At 45.0% G+C, this 20,623-nt stretch overlaps 1 protein-coding gene across 1 annotated transcript; it reads right to left on the bottom strand.

The window, feature by feature from the left end:
* Window positions 1-3,154: 3,154 nt before the first annotated feature.
* PTK6 (protein tyrosine kinase 6) lies at window positions 3,155-19,479 on the bottom strand. Its single transcript, XM_030533660.1, has 8 exons — window positions 19,117-19,479; window positions 17,918-18,039; window positions 16,284-16,447; window positions 9,345-9,498; window positions 6,801-6,962; window positions 5,252-5,433; window positions 4,117-4,270; window positions 3,155-3,342 (listed from the first exon to the last, which is right to left on the bottom strand). Exons 1-8 carry the CDS (start codon window positions 19,338-19,340, stop codon window positions 3,155-3,157), a joined length of 1,350 nt encoding a protein of 449 aa, XP_030389520.1. The 5' UTR covers window positions 19,341-19,479.
* Window positions 19,480-20,623: the final 1,144 nt, after the last annotated feature.

Genomic DNA, 20,623 nt, shown 5'->3' with positions numbered 1-20,623 from the left:
GTGATAGAGAGATCCTTTGTGCGTGACGAGCAGGGTTTTTGAGCACAGTCCTCATCCCGGTGTTTTAGGCTCTTTTAGGTATGCTGGGGCCTAGGTCATTGAACATAAGGGCTAAGACCTGGAACTTGAACTTGCAAATAATGTGCCAGACAACTGGGATGGAAGGGGAACAAGAGGAAACCAACTGATTTCCACAATTCACCATCATTGCTGTTGCCTAAACTGAATTGTGACATTCTGGATGGTGAAACAGTTGCTATTTGCCAATCAGCTCTGACGCTTGGCCGAGAGCAGAGAAGCTCTTTATGTAAAGTGACAGCATTTCTAGGTTTGTCCAGATGTGACACAATCACTTTTGAACACTACAACTGATGAATTTCAGAATTTCCAGGAACGTTCTAGCTGTCAGCGGGCTGAATGGGGTGGATTTTTGGTGAGAATTGCAAAGCCAGAAAAGCTGGCTGCTCCTTGCTCACTAGGCTGAGCTGCCTCAGATCTGTGGGTCAGATGCTCGGCCAGCAAGGGGAGCCAGAGGGCGAAAAGCACCTTCCACCCTCCTCCCAGCTGCCTCCCGAAAGCCTGGTCCATGAGGGGTATGGGAGAGACACACAGAGCCATTAACACGGGGCGGGGGGAAAGGAGGAGGGAATAAAGGTGCACAGAGCCACAGGCAATGGAGGCCAGGGGACATACAGCTGAAGGCATGCAGGGAATGGGGGGACCCCATGAAAAGCCCCCAGAATGGGGGGGAGACACAGAACCCCAGGAATGGGGTGGGAGGGTGGAATGGGGGCCCTATAGAGCCTCTGGGAGGAAGGAGAGCACACAGAGGCCCTGAAATGCAGGGAGGCAGGGAATGGAGGGACACAGAACCCCAGGGATGGGTGGGGCATGCAGAAAGCCTGGAATTGGGGTAGTTGGGGGGTAGTGGGACATAGAACCACAGGACTCCAGAGATGGCATGGGACACCCTCCCCCGGCAGGGGGTAGAAGGGAATAGGCAGGACACAGAACCCCTGGCATGGGAGAGAGGAGGGAATGGGTGAAAGTGGGGATAGCAGGGGATCTTGATATGGGGGTGGGGGGAACAGGGAGCACACAGAGCTCTGGAATGAGGGAGGGCTTGGGGGAGGTTACAGTTATTCCCTGAAATAAAGGGAGATGGGAGGGTGGCACACACAAATCTTGGTGGGAGGGGTGGGGGAATAAGGGTTGCAAGGAACCCTGGGTGGATGTCGTGTGCTTGGCTTACAGAAGCAATGAAATGTGCAACCCTCTAATGATTGCCTCTGCAGGCATTGCAGTGGATGTGATATTGAAACCTCACCCACATCATTTATTCCTCCTGGGGAGGGGCAGCCCTGCTAGGCCAGGAATAAACTTCAACTCCAGACAATTCTAATTCCCATAGGTGACCAAGGCCTGGAACTGGTTCTGCGGACTCCCCTGCCAACGTCTTATCAACCTAATTCCGCTTCTTCCCTCCCTATGGGCACTCACTTTGTAATGATTTTCCCTTCATGCTTAGTGCTCCTCACGGAGGTCACCCGGATTGCTTTATACGTTAAGCGGGGGATGGTATTTTCCCCATTAGCCTTCCATGGGAACATAGGAACTGCCAGCCAAGACCAAGTCCAAGAGCCATCTAGTCCAGTATCCGGTGTCTGATAGCAGCCAGCACCAGCTGTATCACTGTGTAAGATACCCTGCAATGGCCAGTGTCAGCATAACCTGTCTACAAGGAAAGTATTTCCTCCTCACCACCACTAATTAGAGGTGAGGTTACACCCTAGGGCATGAGGGTTTATATCCCTTCCAATGCCTTATATTCACGCCTTCCTAATAAACCTGAATGTCATTATTTTAGCTAGCCCTAGAAAGTCTAGCCCTGACTCTTCACTATTCAGGGTGGACATCTTCCACCTTGACCGTTCATTCTCCTCTCCATAGTCTGCAGTTGGAATCCTGCACAGGCCAGCTGAGATGTTCAGGGTGACAATCCTCCCCTTCAGAAGCTGGAAAACTGAAAGCAGGGCTGGGCACTCCTGGTGGAAGATTTCTGGATGCAGAACTTTTCTTCTGCTGGTTCACCACAGTCTGAGTTTGATGCTTGGGAGCTTTTCGGGCAAGCATTTACCTGGACTTAGGGCTAGGACTATGGAGTTCCCCCCTCCTGCCCAGCTGGTGATTTGACATAGTTAAAATACAGGGACAGTTATTATGTTGCATAATGGGGAGTGGAGCAAATAAAAAAAAAAGATGGATTGAAAAGGAACATAATGGATTTGGGGGCAAAACTCATCATTCTAAAAATATATCCTGGATTGCACCCAATGTGTGGTGCAGAATTGGAGGCACAATGAATGATACATTAATGATCATGACGATGCACTTTTTGAACAGTGGTAGCATTCAGTGACCCCATCTAGTGCAGCAGTCCGTGTATAACAATTTGTATTGAAGCAAAGCAACAGAATCCAAAGTTGCGGTTCAATGCACAGGCCCCCTACTGCACAATTTTGGATGGAATCAGGTGTTCTCTCTTTATACTGATCCACCCACCTTTCCCAATAGATTTCCATTGCTCCCTTTCCAAGACCCTGGAGTCTTGCACAGCTGATCATTCTGTTATTCCTCACAGTGGAGTCCGATAAAGGCTTCCTGGGATATGTAGATTATTGTCATATATTTTGCTAATCATTTACACATTTTAACATTATGGCAAAAATTAAGTCTTACAGAACCCCATCACGTCTAAGGAGTAGGCGTAATTATACAATGGTCTGGTGAGCAGGAAGTCTCTAAATGAATTTGCAAGGCAGACAGAAGGAATATATTGTCTTATCAGGAGAGAATCGACCCCAAATGGTTTTTCTTGTGTTGCTTCAGATTTATGTGTGTGAAATGATTGATGACAACTAACATGAGTCTTTGCTCCTGAAATAGATTCATCTTCTCTGGAAACAGCTGTTCTTTAAGCATGTATCCTTAGTATATCAGAATCCCTATTCTTCAGAAAATGATCTAGGAAAAGTCCACAGATATCCAAGCCAGAGAGCTATTGGTTTCATATCCCAGAGGTCTTTATAACAAAAATGCCAGACTTAAAAAGAGGTGAAAGGAAACAGTAAGACAAGGGCTCCTGGTGCAGCTATCACCCTGGGTTCTCGTAGTGTGTGAAACTGTGGAGTTTCCCTTTGAGGTGCTGGAAGTCAGGCCTCTGATCTGGACTGAGGTGCCAGCACTTGCGCATGATTTCATAGAGCATGGGTGGGCACTTTGGTGGGCAGGACATCTGGAAACCTGTTTGGACTTTTTGGCAAACCTCACTATTACTCATACCTACAAATAAGGAAGAAAAAGTGTGTTAGAAGCATCACCGCATAACCCAAGTGCAGCCAGAATAACAATGGGAATCCAGTATCTTTGGGGGTAAGTGCCATTATTCCTTCTTGAAGCATATTTGTAGGCACTTGGGAAAGTGGCTGGGATATAAATTGCCATGCTCAATTCTGCCCTGAGTTACACTTGTGAAAGTCAGCAGGAAATATGCTGGTGTAACTGCGGGCAGAAAGGAGAGTTTAACCTTGCTTTATACTGTGGGTGCAATAGGAGAGTGTTTTCCCAAGCTTTGATACCTGTAACGTGTGTATCTTGTCAGCACAAGAGTGGGGTGAAAATTTTTGACATTTATTTTCAGTGAAGAATGTAGATTTGGTAACATCGAAACGTGCATTCAGGTCAGTTTCATCAAATAGTTTCTGTTCAAAAACAACTTTTAAAAAATGCCAAAAGAACCAAAATGTTTCATTTAGAAAATCACAAATAAAATGTATGGATCTTCCCATTTGAAGAGACATTTTGTTTCAAAATTTCCTTTGATTATCTTATTTAAAAAAAATTAAAAACTTTTCCAAAATGCTCAAAATCAAAGCAATTTTCTTTCCTTTTTCGAAATAGCTAAAAATCCATTATTTGCACAGCTCTAGTCATCATGGCTTCTTGCCAATGACTCTACCTTGGGCTCCAGACCAAACACAAAGCAGGTGCTTTCCACGATATCTCGTGAAATGAAACTTCTGCTGTGTGTAACTCCTTGCTATTCAGGCACAATACCTGGATATGGAATCTGTCCATAGGTGATAATTTCATATAGAAGGATCCCAAAAGACCAAACGTCGGACTTGGTGGAATAGCGTCCATGTGAAATGGCCTCAGGGGCTGTCCATTTATAGGGGATATTCCTGGAGTAAGACAAGTACACATCATCCTACAAACACAAAGGATTTGTGATTAAAAGGAGAGGTAGATACAGCTCCTGGAAGCAGGACTCTGCTCCCTCCAGAGGTCAAAAATCGGTGCCATTCGGTTTGGACTGAAGGAAACAAAACTGGGATTTTACAGTAGGTGAGACTGGCTAACTGCTCTCCAAGGATCAGGCATAAGACCAGTCTGAAAAACTGGGCAAAGCAGAAAGAGAGGAATCACCCTCCCACATTAGCTGAGGAGCTCCTCCGTGCAGTCCACATCAGCCCAGCATAATATTCCATGACTGTCCCACAATCTCCACAGAGATCCCATCCCTGGCCTTCTCCCTACGTGCTACTGGGCAGGGAGCCTCGACAGGATGGCTTCACATCCCGTATTGTCTCCATATCCTGCCCCCAACTCTTGGCCAGTGCAACCCCACTGGTTCCGCAGCAACCAGGCCTTCTGCAACCACAGAAAACTGGGAGGCATTTGGCCATAAGAGATTATTAGTGTATTCGGCATTGATGTTGTTTTGGGGTTGAGAAGCACCTGCTGTGGAAAGCTTCTCCCAGCTCCTGATCATTGGATCCATTCCAACCCACCTTATTCTACAATCCTACTTCACCTCTTGTCACCCTCTGAGTTGAATGGAATTACTCACATGGGTAAACACTATCCTGCATGAGAATGGTTTGCAGAATCAGGCTCTGAGACAATTCCTTTGCAAATACGCCTGTTGCTCCATTAATTTGTGTGTCCAAAGTTAGCCACATTTTAACATTACTCAGAGGGGAATGTATTCAGAGCACCCCATGGAGTAAATTCACTGGTTGCATGGGGGTAACTGTGAGCAGATTATGGCTCATGGTTATTAACCATCAGTGGGCCTCAGTTATGTTATCTTAAGCTCATTGAGGGATTCATCAGGGTCTAGTAATCACATTTCGTTACTTCCCCCTTCCAAACCAACCGTTGTCAGCCCTGAATTGATTGACAATACCTTGATAAGCCTGGCCAGGCCGAAGTCACCCACTTTGCAGATGTTGTTTTCTCCAACAAGAATATTTCTAGCAGCTAAATCTCGGTGAACAAAATTCTGAGACTCTAAGTAGCACATCCCATCAGCCACCTGGGATGCCATGTCAACCAAATCGGTCATTTCCAGATGCTCCCTTTCTGACTCTGACAAAAAGTGAACAAAAGATCCTTCTATCATTATCTAGCTCCAATGGCCATATGGATCAAAGACAGGAAAATAGCTCTGGGTGGTGGAAGGCACACTGTAGTGAAAAGGCAAAGCAAGATCTTAGCTGGTCATGGAAGCCTGTGTAGATGTCACATAGGGATAAGAGCATACTCATATGTTAAATTTAATTTCAGTCAAAAAGTTTCAGAGAGTTCCAGAGGTAGAGCAGTATATATCTCATATCTCTTCCATCATCTGATAAAATAGGCTTGGTTTTGTATTTGACAAGTTGAAGCATGTGAGAAAAAAAGATAGAAGAATTCCAAAGGCATAAACATATCCAATTTTCAGAGATTTTAAACTTGACATTTTTCAAATTTTGAAATTTAGACAAAATTTCCAGCTTTGATAAAAACAATAGGAAAAATATTGAAAAAGTCAGCAAATTTTTACCTTTTTTTTCCTACCAGCATAAATTTTAACCATTTTTTCTCCCAACAAAATAAATGTATCCAAAGATTGGGGGGGAAAAAATCAAAACATCTCTAGAAACGCCCCTTACACCAACACAATCAATCTCTGTATTGCACTTCTTTGGATGACAAACGCTGACATCACTGAATTTAGTGAATCAATTCCATCCCTGCTGTTGTTAAAACCAATGATGGATGAACAGCAAGGATGAAATTGTGCCTCTCACTTTTCCCCACAATTAAATTATCTCCGCCATTGAAAAGTATCAGGTAATCACTGACATGGGTTTAGTATCTTCCCGCCAAAATTGTCTTGGGCTAAAATTTCCGAAAGCAACTAAGTCACTTAGGACCCTAAATTTCTTTTTAAAAAGTGACTTAGGCCCCGAGCCTCAAAGGTATTTAGGTGCTTAACTCCCATGGGTGTACGGACCTAAAATACCTTTGAAAATCTGGACCTTAGGAGTCCAATGAGAGACTTAGCTTCTTAAGACACTGAAGTGGCTTCAAAAAGTGAACCCTGGGTCACTTTCCACCTGCTTAATCCCAGAACCTTGAAGTACCTGTGGTTCCAAGAGACTAGACCACCATTTTAAAAAATGTCCACCAATTATTTTGGAGGCCTCAGCTGTTGGGTGCCCTACATGAGACAGCTACTGCCTGAACTACCACAGTTGTCATTGCTTCACCTACCACTAGATCAGTCATACTTGTTCCAGAGACAGCTCCTTGCTGGAGATCATCCTCTAGTTTTTATTCCCTCTTTTTAACCTAAGCTTGTATCATCGCTGTAAATTTAGGGAAGAAGGGAAGAGGGTGGCTTCAAGATCAAACCTTTCTCCACTCACCATGGCTTGAAGTCACCAGGGAGCACCACTACTCTGCCTTACCTCGGAGAAAATCTAGCAGGTTTCCTTTGAGCATGAGCTCGGTGATGATGTAGACAGGATCTCCAACAGAAGAGATGGCATAGAGGGAGAGGATGTGCTTGTGCCTCAGATTCTTCATTACCTCGATTTCGTTCTTGAAAGTGGCCTGGTATGTCAGGTCAGCTGCAAAGGACCCGTGCAAGAAAAGAGAATGGGAAGAAATGAGGTGCCTTAATAGAGATCTTTACATTGAATTACCTCTTCCAAGTCCAAGAGGCTACTGGCAGAAACCTAAGAGATATGGAGACAAGGGCATTCATGTCCATCCTAAAGCAATATGAATACTTGGACAAAGAAATTGTCCCACTAACACCCCTTTCGTAGATAAGAGATGTGGAATCCTAAAGTAGGGCATTTCACAGAGCTAGTCTCTGGTGTTACTCTTGAGGTGACAATATTAATACTGTTGCCCCTTTTCGACCTAGGCAGCTAGTCAAATTTCAGGGCCGTGAAGATGTTCCAGTTGGAAGCAGAAATTGATGGAGTCTGGCGTTTTCTTTGATGCAATCTTGTTTATTTACAAGGAAATAGTCCAAAGTCCTGCATCTCCGAATGCAGGAGGAGTCAAGAACCAAAGGAGCAGTGTCTTAGCTTACAGCCCCAAGCCTTTTTAGCCAACACCAGGCTCAAAAGCACTCTCTCTAGCTTTTCCAGGGTCACCTTGGGCTCATCTCAGTGAAAAGCCCCTCTGCTCTGCCCACCCAGCTTAAAACTCCTAGGGAGGTTCACAACCCCTGTTGTCTTAGGGGAGGCACTTGTGCTTAACTTATCCTGAGAGTTGTGTTATTTGAAGGGTGCATTCGCACCCCATCTCAAAGAGGTTTGTGACCCATTCAGTCACCCCTACTTCTCAGCATACCAATATTGTGACTGGTGAGACACAGCAGGGCCAGGGAGAAGTGGGAGAGTGATCTTATTGGGTGCTGGGAAGTGGATGGGCGTAAGCCCTAGGCTAATTAAGACATGGCTCCTTGTATAGTAGGGAAGGTTACTACAGGTTAATTAGAGCACCTGTATTCAATTAGGGCCCTGTCAGGAACCTAATAAAAAACCCTGCTTCAGGCAGACAGGATGGTGTGAGGAAGGAGAGAGGACTTGAGTTTGGAGGTGTGTTGCTGAGAATTAAAAGACCAGAGAATGGGAGGAAGGGATACCCTGCCCCAGTAGGGCAGGGAGACTCCCTCCCTCAGTGTCAAGGACCAAGGGTAACCCTACCCAAGGGGGAAGAGGGTAAGAAACCCACAGGGGTTGAGAGTAGCTAGGGCTCAGAGTGAGGAGCAAACCCAGACCCCTTCCCTGCTTCTCTCCTCTACGACCTTCTCGGGCCATTAGCGCGGACCTCAGCACCCCAAGAACAGGGGTAAGGGACGGTGTCCTAGCGCTCCCCACCAAGAAAAGTGTGGGACCCACCATACCAGCATTGGCCATTTTGCCACACTGGGTATCAGCTTTAGGACCTTGCATGGAGTCATGGGACTTTAGTGACTCATTTTGGCAGCTGGACCAAGTGGGACTTATTATCTCCATCTCAGGACTACAAAGCCATGCCCTGATGGTCACAAAGGAAGCGTTTTTCAGCGATGTTTGCTCAATTAGCTTCACACAAGCGAAAAGCTCTCTCAATACTCATTAAGAAGATGTAGGCTAACACACTTAAATCCATAGAACTGGCTGGCTTTTAACCTAGGGTAGCCTTTCTGGAGTCAGAGAAAGCAGGAGGAAAGCCTTTCAGAGAGAAACCCTAAGAACAGCCTGCTCGGAGTTGGGGCTACACTTCATGTTGTAGATACAGGCCTGCCTCAGGGCTTTGTTATTATATAAGGCAAGCCTCAGGGGTGAGTTTGCACCATAACCACTGTGGTTACAAATACTTTGCATTTCTTCATGACCCTTTAAAAGAAAAACTCACAACAATGACTGAGGACCCTCTACCACAGGGTTGAAGGCAGCTCTACAGTGACACTACCCTACCCATGCAGCAAGGCATCCTGGGAGTTGTAGTTCCCAGTGGCACTCTTGCAGTCATAAGCCAGAGAAAAGAATGCTGGGAAATGGAGCAGGAATATAAATGCTCTCCATTTCCATCTCCTGCCGATAATAATCTTCTGTTGACATGCAGGAGAGGCCTGCTGCCGCAGTGACTGGGGTCTTTGCTGAGAGGAAATCAGGGAAGGAGGCTAGAAGGGGCTGTGGGAAGCACTCTGAGAAAGATCCAGGGAAGATCCAAGAAGCAGGCAGGACTCCGGAACGATGGGGTATGTTCTTTGTTTGGGAGCGGGCTGTGTGAGAAGCACAGGACTCAGGGGTGAAGGCTTAGACTTGGGTTGGAACAGCTGTTTGTTGTCAATGGACTCTCGTTATCCTGAAAAGGGTACAGTTGTGGTTTGGCAAGTGCTTGAGAGTAGCCAGACAGTGGGGGAAGCTGAAGCTGCAAAGAGAAGACAACCCACCACTACACTCTCTAGATAAAGAGCACTAGCATCCCCCCAGAATAAAAGCTTTCACCTTTGGGGATTGTTTTAATTGCAACTTTGACCTTCTTTTTCCAGTATCCTTCATAAACTTCTCCAAAGTATCCAGCTCCCAGCTTCTTGATGAAACTGAATTCTTCTCTGGGTCTTTCCCAGTCATCCCAGTGAGGCAGAGGCTCTTGTTCTTGCTAGATTAAACAACAACAAAATAACTTTATAATGTTTCAGCCTGAGAAAGTCCATCAGGGGAAATAACGGAGATATACGTTCACCACTGACAGCCAGGCCAGCAGGTGCCTGAAGATCTGGCTAGAACAACATGAATGATGTGTTATGATCAGTGCTCTCTGCGAGGGCTGATGGACCAAGCGAGCAGGGTGATCGCTGTGTTTATAAATCCAGAGAAAGGGTGTTATATTCACTCTATGCCAGTCGGTGACAAGAAGATGTTCCAGGATATGTGCTCCTCCAATGTGTCATTACCATGGAAGTACTCAGATACCATGGAGATGTTTGCAGACCTCATTGAGGGGAATCATGTAAGCAACTAGATAATTAGACCATTTGGGGCAGGGCAACACATGTTTTTCCACTTGCAAAAATGCCACCTTTTCTTTCTTTACTTTCTCTTTTGCAACCTGAAAGGCAGCATCCACAAGCATAAACCCCATGCCACTTCACCAAGGAAAAGTGTTTTTTCTATCAAAAACAAATGAGACTTCACTATCTAGAGAGCAAAGCTGCACCCCAGGCCAAGTTCCTAACTGCGCTTGGGTGAAATAGTCACAACTGGAAATTATTTTTCCCCTAGGGTGAAATCTATGATTTTTTGTTGCCAAATCTCAGGTTTCTAACATGAATATCCATGAAGCAAAGGCTGGTTGCTTGGCTGACTTCTCTACAAGTGTCCTATTTGCAAGACAAGGCTTCTTCATTGCATCCTCCTTCTGCTGCAGTGAGGCATGTGTGCACAGGCAGCAGTGAAGAGGTTAAGGAATGATCTATGTATCAGCTGCTATTTCCATGTCACTGGGTGAGCATAAGAGACGCTACATGCTTCCTTAGTCAAATGACATAGATGCAGACTCCCCAGATAACACTCAATCTTCCACCCACACAAAGTTCTAATATACACCCAAACCACCTGCCAATCTGAGATGCTATCCTGATACCTTGCTCCTTCAGTCTCCCTTGCCATTTCTTGACATGCTTATGCATTAATTTGCCATCATCCTGAGGGTAACTCCCCTGACTTCAATATTTACACCAGGGATTGATTTTTGCTAAGCAAATTTGATTTCTATAGTTGCTGATCTTACAGAATGGACAGTGACTAATAGGATGTATGTACAACATTGAAAGACCTTTTATAATACTCCTGGGGAATTCTGCACCAAAAAATTAAAAATTCTGCAAAATTCTCCATATTTTGTCAAAATAACCCAGTATAATCATGCCAGTTTCAATTATTTTAGTAATTTATTTAAACTGCAGTACAGAAAAAAAATCACAACAACAATCCAGCATTTCCTAAACACATGAAAGTTACACTGCAAATACTTGGTAACCAATACCCTGCATTCCAGTTATAATCTGGATTTTCATTGAAATTACATTATAGAACACCAAACAGCAAAATAAAAATAAAGTAGAATGTCGCTTTAAATTGCTCCGACTTTCACACATGAAAGTCATTCATTTTTGCTAATCGCTTTAAATTGCTCCGACTTTCACACATGAAAGTCATTCATTTTTGCTAATCGTTGTCCTGCATTTTAATACAATCCAGTATTTTTATTTAAATTATAGTACAGAAAACAAAGAGCCTTCATGTTTTTCTCACTTAGTGATTTCCTTCTTGCAGAAAGGATCAAATTGTATAGTGAAAAACTTCTCTTTCCATCTCCAGGGTTTGAGACAGCACTTATACTGTTCAAGACCAATTTGGTGATATTTGGAATCTTTTCTTTCACCGAAAGCCAAAACACTTGGAGGTTTACAAAAATAGGTTTACTTTGAATAGCTTCAAGCACAATCTTTTCCCTGTACAGTTTTAGCTCCTGTTCAGGTACCTCAGAAAAACCAGGTATTGCTTGAAAATATTCACATAGTGTACTGGCAAGATATAAACACAATGAGGATCAAATAACCTACAAGCCTTCAGAAAATTCAGACCTGGTTGTCCAAAGGACAAATATTTGTCAAGCTTCATGGAATGCCTCTTTACAGAGAGCTAGAAAGGCAAGTCTTCCCTCAACAGGAGATAAGTTTCCTCTAAATTTGAAAAACTCTGAGGTGCTTTCTGAAGGGAGCTCTAGACGTGAACTGCAATATATCTGCCATTCTTCCAGAAGGTCAAATGCTTTAACAGTGCAAGGCTTCCTGCTCTCAAACGCCAGATTTAAACTGAGAATTTATTCACCTTTCTGTGCTAGAAAAACAATCTGTACAAAAGCAATTTGTACTTTGGATCATTCAGCGTTATCTGAATAGTTGGCACAGAAACTGAGGAGTTGCTGTTGCTCTCGTCACTGAAGAACTCTTTGTAGAACTGAAAGTTCTTAGAGTGATACTGAATATCATGGACCCAGATGTTCCCGTGTGTTCTACCTGGCTGGAAGGCATGGATGCTTTTGCATCTGGAGACTCCTCTTGTACTTTCTGGTTAATGAAACGGTCATACCTCACTTTCCTACTACTAGAGTTATAGAACATGTTTTTGAAGCACTTTACATGTGTATCAACCAGCTGAAAAGGCTTTCGAAATGATTCACCAATTAAATTAACAATATGTGCTAAACAGGTGATAGGTACAGAATTTGGAAACAGCGTAGAGAAAACAGAATTAAATGCCTTTTTCATGCAACTAACATTGTCAGTATCAATTATGAAAACATTTTCATAATCAAGCTGGTACTTATTTCCTGCTTTGACTACAGCCTGTGAAACCGCTGACTGATTAACAGCATCTAAAAACACTTTATCCACCAAAAAAGAGTTAACATGCCCCTGGCAAGCAGGTTCTAATGGTGCAAACAGTACAGTCAAAGATAACAGCGATTTTCTTATCTTTAAGCTTCAGTTTTAAGTTTTCCTTTTCTTTGAGGTACACTTTGGGTGAGTGTCTTGCACCACCATTCTGGACCCTGCTGTCAAGAAAATCTCGCATAAGTGGGTGGTCAGTCTTCGACATAGGGATGTTAGCACCCGCTAGTGTCTTCGCTCATGCTGTACAAATCTGAAAGTAGAGAAGTTAGGTAAGTCTTGAGTAAGCACCAATGTTTATTATTCATGTAACATCTTTAATCTTAGATTAATACATTTATTCACATTATATTTAGTTCCGAATGTCTAGATTTTAATTTAGATTTATAGTATAGTATATGATCACATGATTCCATATATATTGTAATATTTAGTTATTTGGCTTATGTCTCTATTCAAGGAGATAACAAAAGTGCATTATTAAATTACAGTCGACTGTAGAACATCACGTGAAAGTGCAAAAGTGACAGTGTAGAGTGTATTATCATCAACAGAAAACCGACCATAGTTATCACTTAAAAAAAGTTTAAAAACAGAGCTGTCTATTCAAGATCTCTGAGCAAATGAAGAGACCCCATCGCTATATCTCTTCTAAACTACTTATCTTATTTTTCTATATTTTAAGATTTTCTGATATTTCCACTCACCTGCACATGTTCTTTCTCCGCCTGTGCTTTGTTTTTCAGCGTACGTGTTTCTGCCTTCTTCTTGAGCCATATCTTCCTTCAGTTTGGGTGTTTTTTTAAGGCAAAATGATCAACAAATTACAGAACATCGGTCATGACTGAGAACAACATTGTAGGATGCGCAAAATAATTTGTCCCCCTCTAGGTGCAGTTTTGCAGGGAGTTCTCAAGCATGAGAAGTTGGCGTGGCCGTTTTCAGTGCAGGATGTGAAAGCCATTCATGTCATGCACAAGAATGAATATCCCTTTGGTAACTTCATCTCGACCTGGCTGGCTACTCCATGCAGTGCTTGGTTCTAACTGTCCTGACATTTTCTTGACTGCTTGACAAATGTTTTATTTTCCGTCAGTGTCTTTTTTTTTTAAATGGGTAAGTAAAATAGATCCAATAGATCCTGAGCTGCAATCTAATTCCATTGTGCCACTTGGGCAGAGGAAAAAAGCAAGAAACCACATAGCTCTTCCTAGCTGAGGATTCCCTTCCTGTCGTTTACAATAAGGCACCTTTACACCACCTTGGCAATGTAAAGGAGCCTTAAAACTTTTATACCTGTTTTATGCTGCTGAGGGAATTGATTAAGAATGGGAATAGAATAGAATCATAGAATAGAATATCAGGGTTGGAAGGGACCTCAGGAGGTCATCTAGTCCAACCCCCTGTTCAAAGCAGGACCAACACCAACTAAATCATCCCAGCCAGGGCTTTGTCAAGCTTGACTTTAAAACTCTCTAAGGAAGGAGATTCTACCACCTCCCTAGGGAACCATTCCAATGCTTCACCACCCTTCTAGTGAAAAAGTTTTTCCTAATATCCAACCTAAACCTCCCCCACTGCAACTTGAGACCATTGCTCCTTGTTCTGTCATCTGCTACCACTGAGAACAGCCAAGCTCCATCCTCTTTGGAACCCCCTTTCAGGTAGTTGAAACCAGTTATCAAATCCTCCCTCATTCTTCTCCTCTGCAGACTAAACAATCCCAGTTCCCTCAGGCTCTCCTCATAAGTCATGTGCTCCAGCCCCCTAATCATTTTGGTTGCCCTCTGCTGGACTCTTTCCAGTTTTTCCACATCCTTCTTGTAGTGTGGGGCCCAAAACTGGACATAGTACTCCAGATGAGGCCTCACCCAATATCAAATAGAGGGGAATGATCACGTTCCTTGATCTGCTGGCAATGCCCCTACTTATACAGGCCAAAATGCCATTAGCCTTCTTGAGGGGATAGAGCTTGCCTTGAGCCTACCTCCAAGCAACCTGAAGCTCTAACCCTCCATGCCAGGTGTGTGGCAATAGCCTCTCTCGCTCATTCAGTCACATGCACGCCCAGCCCCATCCGCCTGGCAGTGACTGATGTCTCCCCACACATGCCCAGCGCTGCACCCCCTGCAGTGATTTACATCACCGGTTGCTCCAGGGGCTCGAAGAGAGATGTCCAGGCTGCCTGGGAAGTGGCACGTGTCCCCTGCAGATTTCTTTGCTTCCCCATTTTTCTGCGGGGAGCAAAGAAATCTGCAGAGGATATGAATTCTGTATGCATGCAGTGGGGCAGAATTCCCCCAGGAGTATATAACATATGTGTAGTCACTGGATGGCAGTGTTCAGTTGGCACTAAGTGTGCATTTCTGGGTCAGGGGCTGATTTAGTTACTCATCTGCAGATTTATAAGGCCAGAAAGGACCATTGTGACTAACAAGCGTGATCTCCGGATAACACAGGCCATGAGTCTTCCCAGGAGCAGCGCCAGGGTTTTTGGCGCCCTAGGTGGGGGTCCTTCTGCACTCTCGGTCTTCAGAGCACTTTGGCGGTGGGTCCCGGAGCGAGTGAAGGACCCGCCGCAGAATTGCTGCCTGAGACCTGGAGCATGGAAGGACCCCCCACTTCCGAATTGCCGCTCCCCCAAATCCTGGCACCCTAGGCGACCGCTTAGGTTGCCTAAATGGAAGCACCGGCCCTGGGTCTTCCCTGAATTAATTTCTGTTTGAACGAGAGCATATTTTTTAGAAAAAACATCCAATCTGGATTTTAAAATTGCCAGTCATGGGGACTCCACCACAGATCTTGGTAAGGTGTTCTACTGTTAAAAAAATATGGTGCTTTATTTACAGTCTGAATTTGTCTAAACTTCATTGTCCAGCCATTAGCTCTTGTTATACCTTTGTCTGCTAGATTGAAGAGCCCATTATCAAAGTTTTGTTCCCCAAGCAGGTGCATACAGACTTTGATCAAGCCACCCCTTAGCCATCTCTTTGTTAAGCTAAACAGATTGATTTCCTAGAGCCTATCACTATAAGCCATGTTATCCAATTCTTTAATCATTCTCGTGGATCTTATAGACTCATAGACTTTAAGGCCGGACGGGACCATTGTGATCATCTAGTCTGACCTCTTGCACATTGCAGGCCACAGAACCTCACCCACACACTCCAGTCACAGACCCCTGAGCTCTGGCTGAGTTCCTGAAGTCATAGAATCATACCACTGGAAGGACCTCGAGAGGTCATCTAGTCCAGTCCCCTGCACTCATGGCAGGACTAAGTATTATCTGGACCATGGTATCTCTCTCATGATATAAGTGTGACAACTCATGTATCACCTAACAACAGGAATACGTAGGGCCAGATTTGCAAAGATATTTATTCACCTGAAGATGCAGGTAAGTGCCTAGAGGGATTTTACAAAAATGCCTAAACAGATTAGGCATCTAACGTCTATTGATTTCAATGGGAGTTAGGGGCTTAACCTGTTTAACAGCTCTTGAAAACGCTACTATGTGCTTATCTGCACCTCCAGGCTCTAGAATACCTTTGAAATCTGGCCCTCGGTGCTTATATGGCATCTACCTCCTAATGATTTTACAAAAGTGGGTATTATTCTTCTCATGTTACAAATTGAGAAACTGAGGCACAGGTAGGTTTCAGGACATGCCCAAAGTCAGAGAGTCGGTGACAGAGTCAGGAATAGCATCTATGTCTTCTGATTTCAAGTCCCTTGGTCTAATGAATAGATTTTAAGATCTCCGGTAGAACACAAACCAGAGAATTTTACCCTGTGATCGAGCCCATCTGACCTCCTGTATAACACAGGCCATAAAATTTCACCCCGTCACCCTGTACTGAGCCCATCTGACCTCCAGGCCTGCATGCAAGAAGACGTCAAGCTTGCCCTGCCATATCCTGACTCACGCACCAACTAACACTCCTACCACAACCATCATCCTGGCAGTTCTTGGCTGGCTCAGATTTACCTTCCAGCAGGGGATTGTCAGTCTCAGGCCGTGGGTAAGATTCTTCGCTTTGTAATGCTCCACTAGGCTGAGCAGATCCGGGAAGGAGAGCGCAGCGTTCATGTAGAGGTTCCCCTGGGAGTTCCGCCAGATCTTGTAGTGCCTCACAATTGAGTCATCCCGAACTGGGAAATCAAGGAGGAGAGGCGGGAGGAGCACACAATGCAAAACAGTCATTAAATATGTTGCTACCTTCCCGTTCCAGTAACTGACACCATGCCAGGAGGCAAGAAGTCATTCCTCACACACCTGTCACGGGTGGGGGGAAAGGTTTGGATCTGTACAGGGTCTGCCTGCCGCCTGTGCCTGGGTTTCAGAATCGAATGGGGTGATCCCTCACTAAAATCACCAATTTGCTTTAACTTAAGGCCTGGTTGTCAGAGGTGCTGAACAATCTGTCACTCTCACTGACTGCAGAGTTGTGGGTGCTCAGCACCTGGGGAAATAAAGCCCTTGGTGTAATGGTGATTGGAATCCCTGGAGACAGAGAATATGTCTAACTTAAAAGTGTCTATAAAGCACCTTGCTCACTAAAATAAACCAAATACGTAACCATCTCGAACGTGTCTTAGTGAGGACTAGCAATGCATTCAGGAATTTTAGTCAGTTCCCTTCAAACACTGCCAATGCTTGCAGAGAAGAATCCAGTGTCCTCTTATCTTGTGTTTCTGATCCTTGTTCCCTGCTGCACATTGACTCAGTGCACACCTCTGTTAGACATATGCCCTCCAGGAAGTCTTCCTGGAACTCACAAGCCCCGGATTCAGCTGGAACTACGGGGTTTTTTTAAAAGGTTTAAATACATTTACATTTAAAGCCCTGACCTTAACTTAAATCACTCATTACTGGCAACCTTCCAAGTTATTTTTGCTCTGTTTCCTGGTAGGTACTGTCCTGAGATTTCATGCAGCCGCAGGAGATTAACCACTGGAACTGCAGACTGCAAACTTCACTGCTGTCTTCCTGTAACAGAGAGGCTCAGAATCCCCATTTCTAGCAGCTGTCCAAGCAGTTGGCTCAAAGGAACAACTTTAAATGTGTTTGATCTGGGATGGAAGAGGAGAAGTAGTATGTGATTTCTGTATTATGGAATGGAGAGTGATCACATATGGTTTCTTAAAGAGACATGCCAGCCTGCGGAGCACATTTCTTTCCAAAATGTTTGTACCTACCCAGATCACTATCTATGAAAGAAATGGGTGGAAGAGGTATTGGGGTATCTTCAGCATCTGACAGAGCTTTGTTTGTGGTCAGTTTCACCAATTCCCTGGAGTAACAAGCTAAACAATTTCACAGGAAAATGCCTTATTAACAGCAACAGGTGGAGCAGAAAAACTCCTTACTTCTTACAAAGGAATTTAAAAAAGAAATCAAGACATACCACTGAATGCAAGGGCACTCTATCGGAAAGGGCAAGGTTCTTCCAATTTAGCCAATTCAAAAAAACGGATAGTGTCTCTTTAGTATGGCTGGCTCCTGTGAAGTTGCTAAATAGTCCAGAAAAGGAAATTCCATATTCAGTGGTCTAGGCAAAAGGGCTGGTCTTTTGTTACTGAAGGTGGGTCAGAAGGAGGGAGAGAAATAGTTAGACTTACCTGAAAGCACGTAGTCAGTATCTTTTTTCTCACTGATTCGGATTAGAAAGGCCCCCGTCTTGTTCTTTTCTGACAGCAGCCTGTGTAATGCCTCGGAACGCGAGATCTGCCCAAAAAACCAGCTGGAGGAGGAGAGAAAATAAATGTGTGTTGAGATGGAGTCTCCCTAGAGTGTCAGCACACCTGGGGATCTCTGCATCAACCCATTGGAACAACTCCATGGCCAACTAGAGACCTCGGTGTGTTGCTGTTCTGCATCCCCCAACCACAAAGAACCTGCTTCAGGGGACAGGACTCTGCTCCCCTGCTCCATCAACACATCCCTCAAGCTAAGGAAGGTCCAGTCTCTTTCTGCATCTATGACTTCTTTTGGGGTTGCTGCATTGTCTTTGTGGCGCACCAGCTCCCAGCTCCCTGGACATAAATTCATGCCATAAGGTTTAGCACCAGAGTGGCTGCTGGTGGAGAGCTTCCTCCTGCTGGCTTACCTGCTGGCTAATCATATTCCACAGGACCCCACTAGTTCATCACAGGGGTCCAGGCTGCACTAGCCACTGGTTAATCGGCCCCATTAACCCTATGGATGAGTTCGCTTTACAAGTTATTTAAGTTACAGAAGTTGGTTAACAAAGAGCATGAGCCAGTCACTGGTGGGAAGTGATGTCCCCACCCGCTTTTCATACACACCTTCAATGTCTCTCTGGGATTCACAGTCAAAGAGTAGGGGACCAGGCTTCCCAGGACCCTTCACCTGCTTTGCACCACCTTGGTGAGGCAAAACAGCCATAAATGAAGCTTGTTGACCTGAGGTTATGCCTGGTCTGGGACACTGGCATGGCACAAAGAAGGCAGCCAGAGCAGGTCGATGACTCAGGCCCTAGATACCTAGCCCTCCCTACTTCCCTTTCCAGAGGCTGTCCTTGCCATCCAGTGCTGGGCGTATGGGTGTCAGCATTTCAGGTTCTCTTTGGCCTTGCCTTGTGGGATGCTGCCCCGGCATTTATTGTAACCCAAACCTTTGTAAAAGGGCTGTAGTTTCCTATACAGAACCAAGCCACTATCTACGGCTCAGGCTCAGAGACTGACACCAAACTGCTTGGTGTGGCTAGATTGCCATTTGGCTAACAAATGCAAAGCCCTCTTATCTTCCAACATTAAACAGTGGTTAAGATTCCTGACCCTGGCAGGGTTTTACTTACGATTCTGCCTCCATTGTCTCCTGCTCAGCTAAGTAATTGTAAGGAACATAACCTTCGGCTAGGATCCTGTTCGAGCCGTCGACTTTCCTGGCCCACCACCATTCTCCTTCTTGCCTGATGACCTGGAAGAGGTCTCCTGCCTGGAAGCTGATTTCTGTCCGTGTCCTAGCATCAAAGTCCCAGAGGCTGGTGTACAGAGGACTGGTTCCAAGCCTGGAATTCATGCTACCGGGTAGAGGAGCTGAATTATGGCAGGAGTTAGGTCTCCCCGCAGCAGAGCCAACGTCGACGAGGTTCTTATAGTTTTCCAGCCATGAGCTCTTTAAAAAGCTGTGCCGAGCAGCCCTGGAATGCTTGTCTCTACCTGCCTTCCAAAGGTGTCTGTGTAACTCTGCCAACGTATCTCATTGGAGACAGGTCAGATGGTACCTGCCAGGAGCAGACTTTGCAATAACGCCCTCTGTACATCATCTTTTTTATAGCTAAATTGCAGCCCTGCCCTTAAGCCACGCCTCTGTTGGCAACAAAAGGACAGAGGAAGCCAAGTGAATTGCTGCCAGGTCTCAGATGGGTGCAGGGCACCAACCCCGTGAAGCAAGCAGGGCTGCGTAGCTAAAGGCCAGAGGTGGAGAGGCCATGGGTGACATGAAGAGGGTTCACCTTTGGGTACCTAAAATCTGCACTGCAATCAGGAGGTGTGATTGATACATGTGCAGACATACAAGACCTACCTTTAACTAGCTCACATACTAATAGCAGTGATGCTGTGGCAGGACGGACTTCATCCTGGGCTCTGCAAGCCCACTGGGACCCGAGGTATCATTTGGATGGCTAGCTGTGTTGTCATGGCTTCATTGCTAGTGGTCTCCAAGCTAGCTAGATTGCAAGCACACCCCGATTGCAGTGTAGCCGTCCCCTGGGTGAATTTCACCCAGCTGTAGACTGCTACATGGGAGAGGGGAAGGGGTGGGAAAGGGGAAAAACAGCGATGCTAGGAGAGAAGAGAGGGAGACGAATTTATAGAGAAAGACGAGGGTCAAGGAGGTTAAAAAGGGAGGAAGGGAAGAGAGAGAAAATGGGGAAAGTGGTGAAGGGGAGGGGAATAGGGAATGAAATGGAATTTTAAAGGGTTAGTGTTGATTCCTGAGTCAGCCTGAGCATTTCAGGCATGTTAAAAAGGCAGTTATTGCATGTGACACATAAGGGTGTAAAGGCAATATCCTGTCCTCCATTTTGGGGCAAGGAGCTATGGTCAATGTCTCTCGCATGCCCCCAAAACAGACGCCAGGAGGATATTGTCTTACATTGTTATCTGTCATATGTAATAACTGCTCCATAAAAGTCACTCAGCTGTATGTGCAGTCCCACTTTCATGGGATCCTACTCTCCTGTGCCTCTTATGGGACCTGATCCAATTCTCATTGAAGTCAGTGGAATATTTCCTGTTGACTGTGCTGGACAGGGTCCATACAGGGCTTTTCACCTGTAGAGCTCACAACATGTAGCC

The sequence above is a fragment of the Gopherus evgoodei genome, chromosome 14 (genome assembly GCF_007399415.2).
Source record: "Gopherus evgoodei ecotype Sinaloan lineage chromosome 14, rGopEvg1_v1.p, whole genome shotgun sequence".
Classification (NCBI taxonomy): Eukaryota; Metazoa; Chordata; order Testudines; family Testudinidae; genus Gopherus; species Gopherus evgoodei.
This window is presented reverse-complemented; position numbering and strand designations above follow the sequence as displayed.

Bases quoted from the DNA above. Each gene is read 5' to 3' on its own strand.
- PTK6 (XM_030533660.1), bottom strand. From the start codon at position 19,340: ATGAATTCCAGGCTTGGAACCAGTCCTCTGTACACCAGCCTCTGGGAC. The intron at 18,040-19,116 runs GTAAGTAAAACC...CTCCTCCTCCAG, and splicing joins GAGACAATGGAGGCAGAATC to CTGGTTTTTTGGGCAGATCT. The intron at 16,448-17,917 runs GTAAGTCTAACT...TTGATTTCCCAG, and splicing joins TACTGACTACGTGCTTTCAG to TTCGGGATGACTCAATTGTG.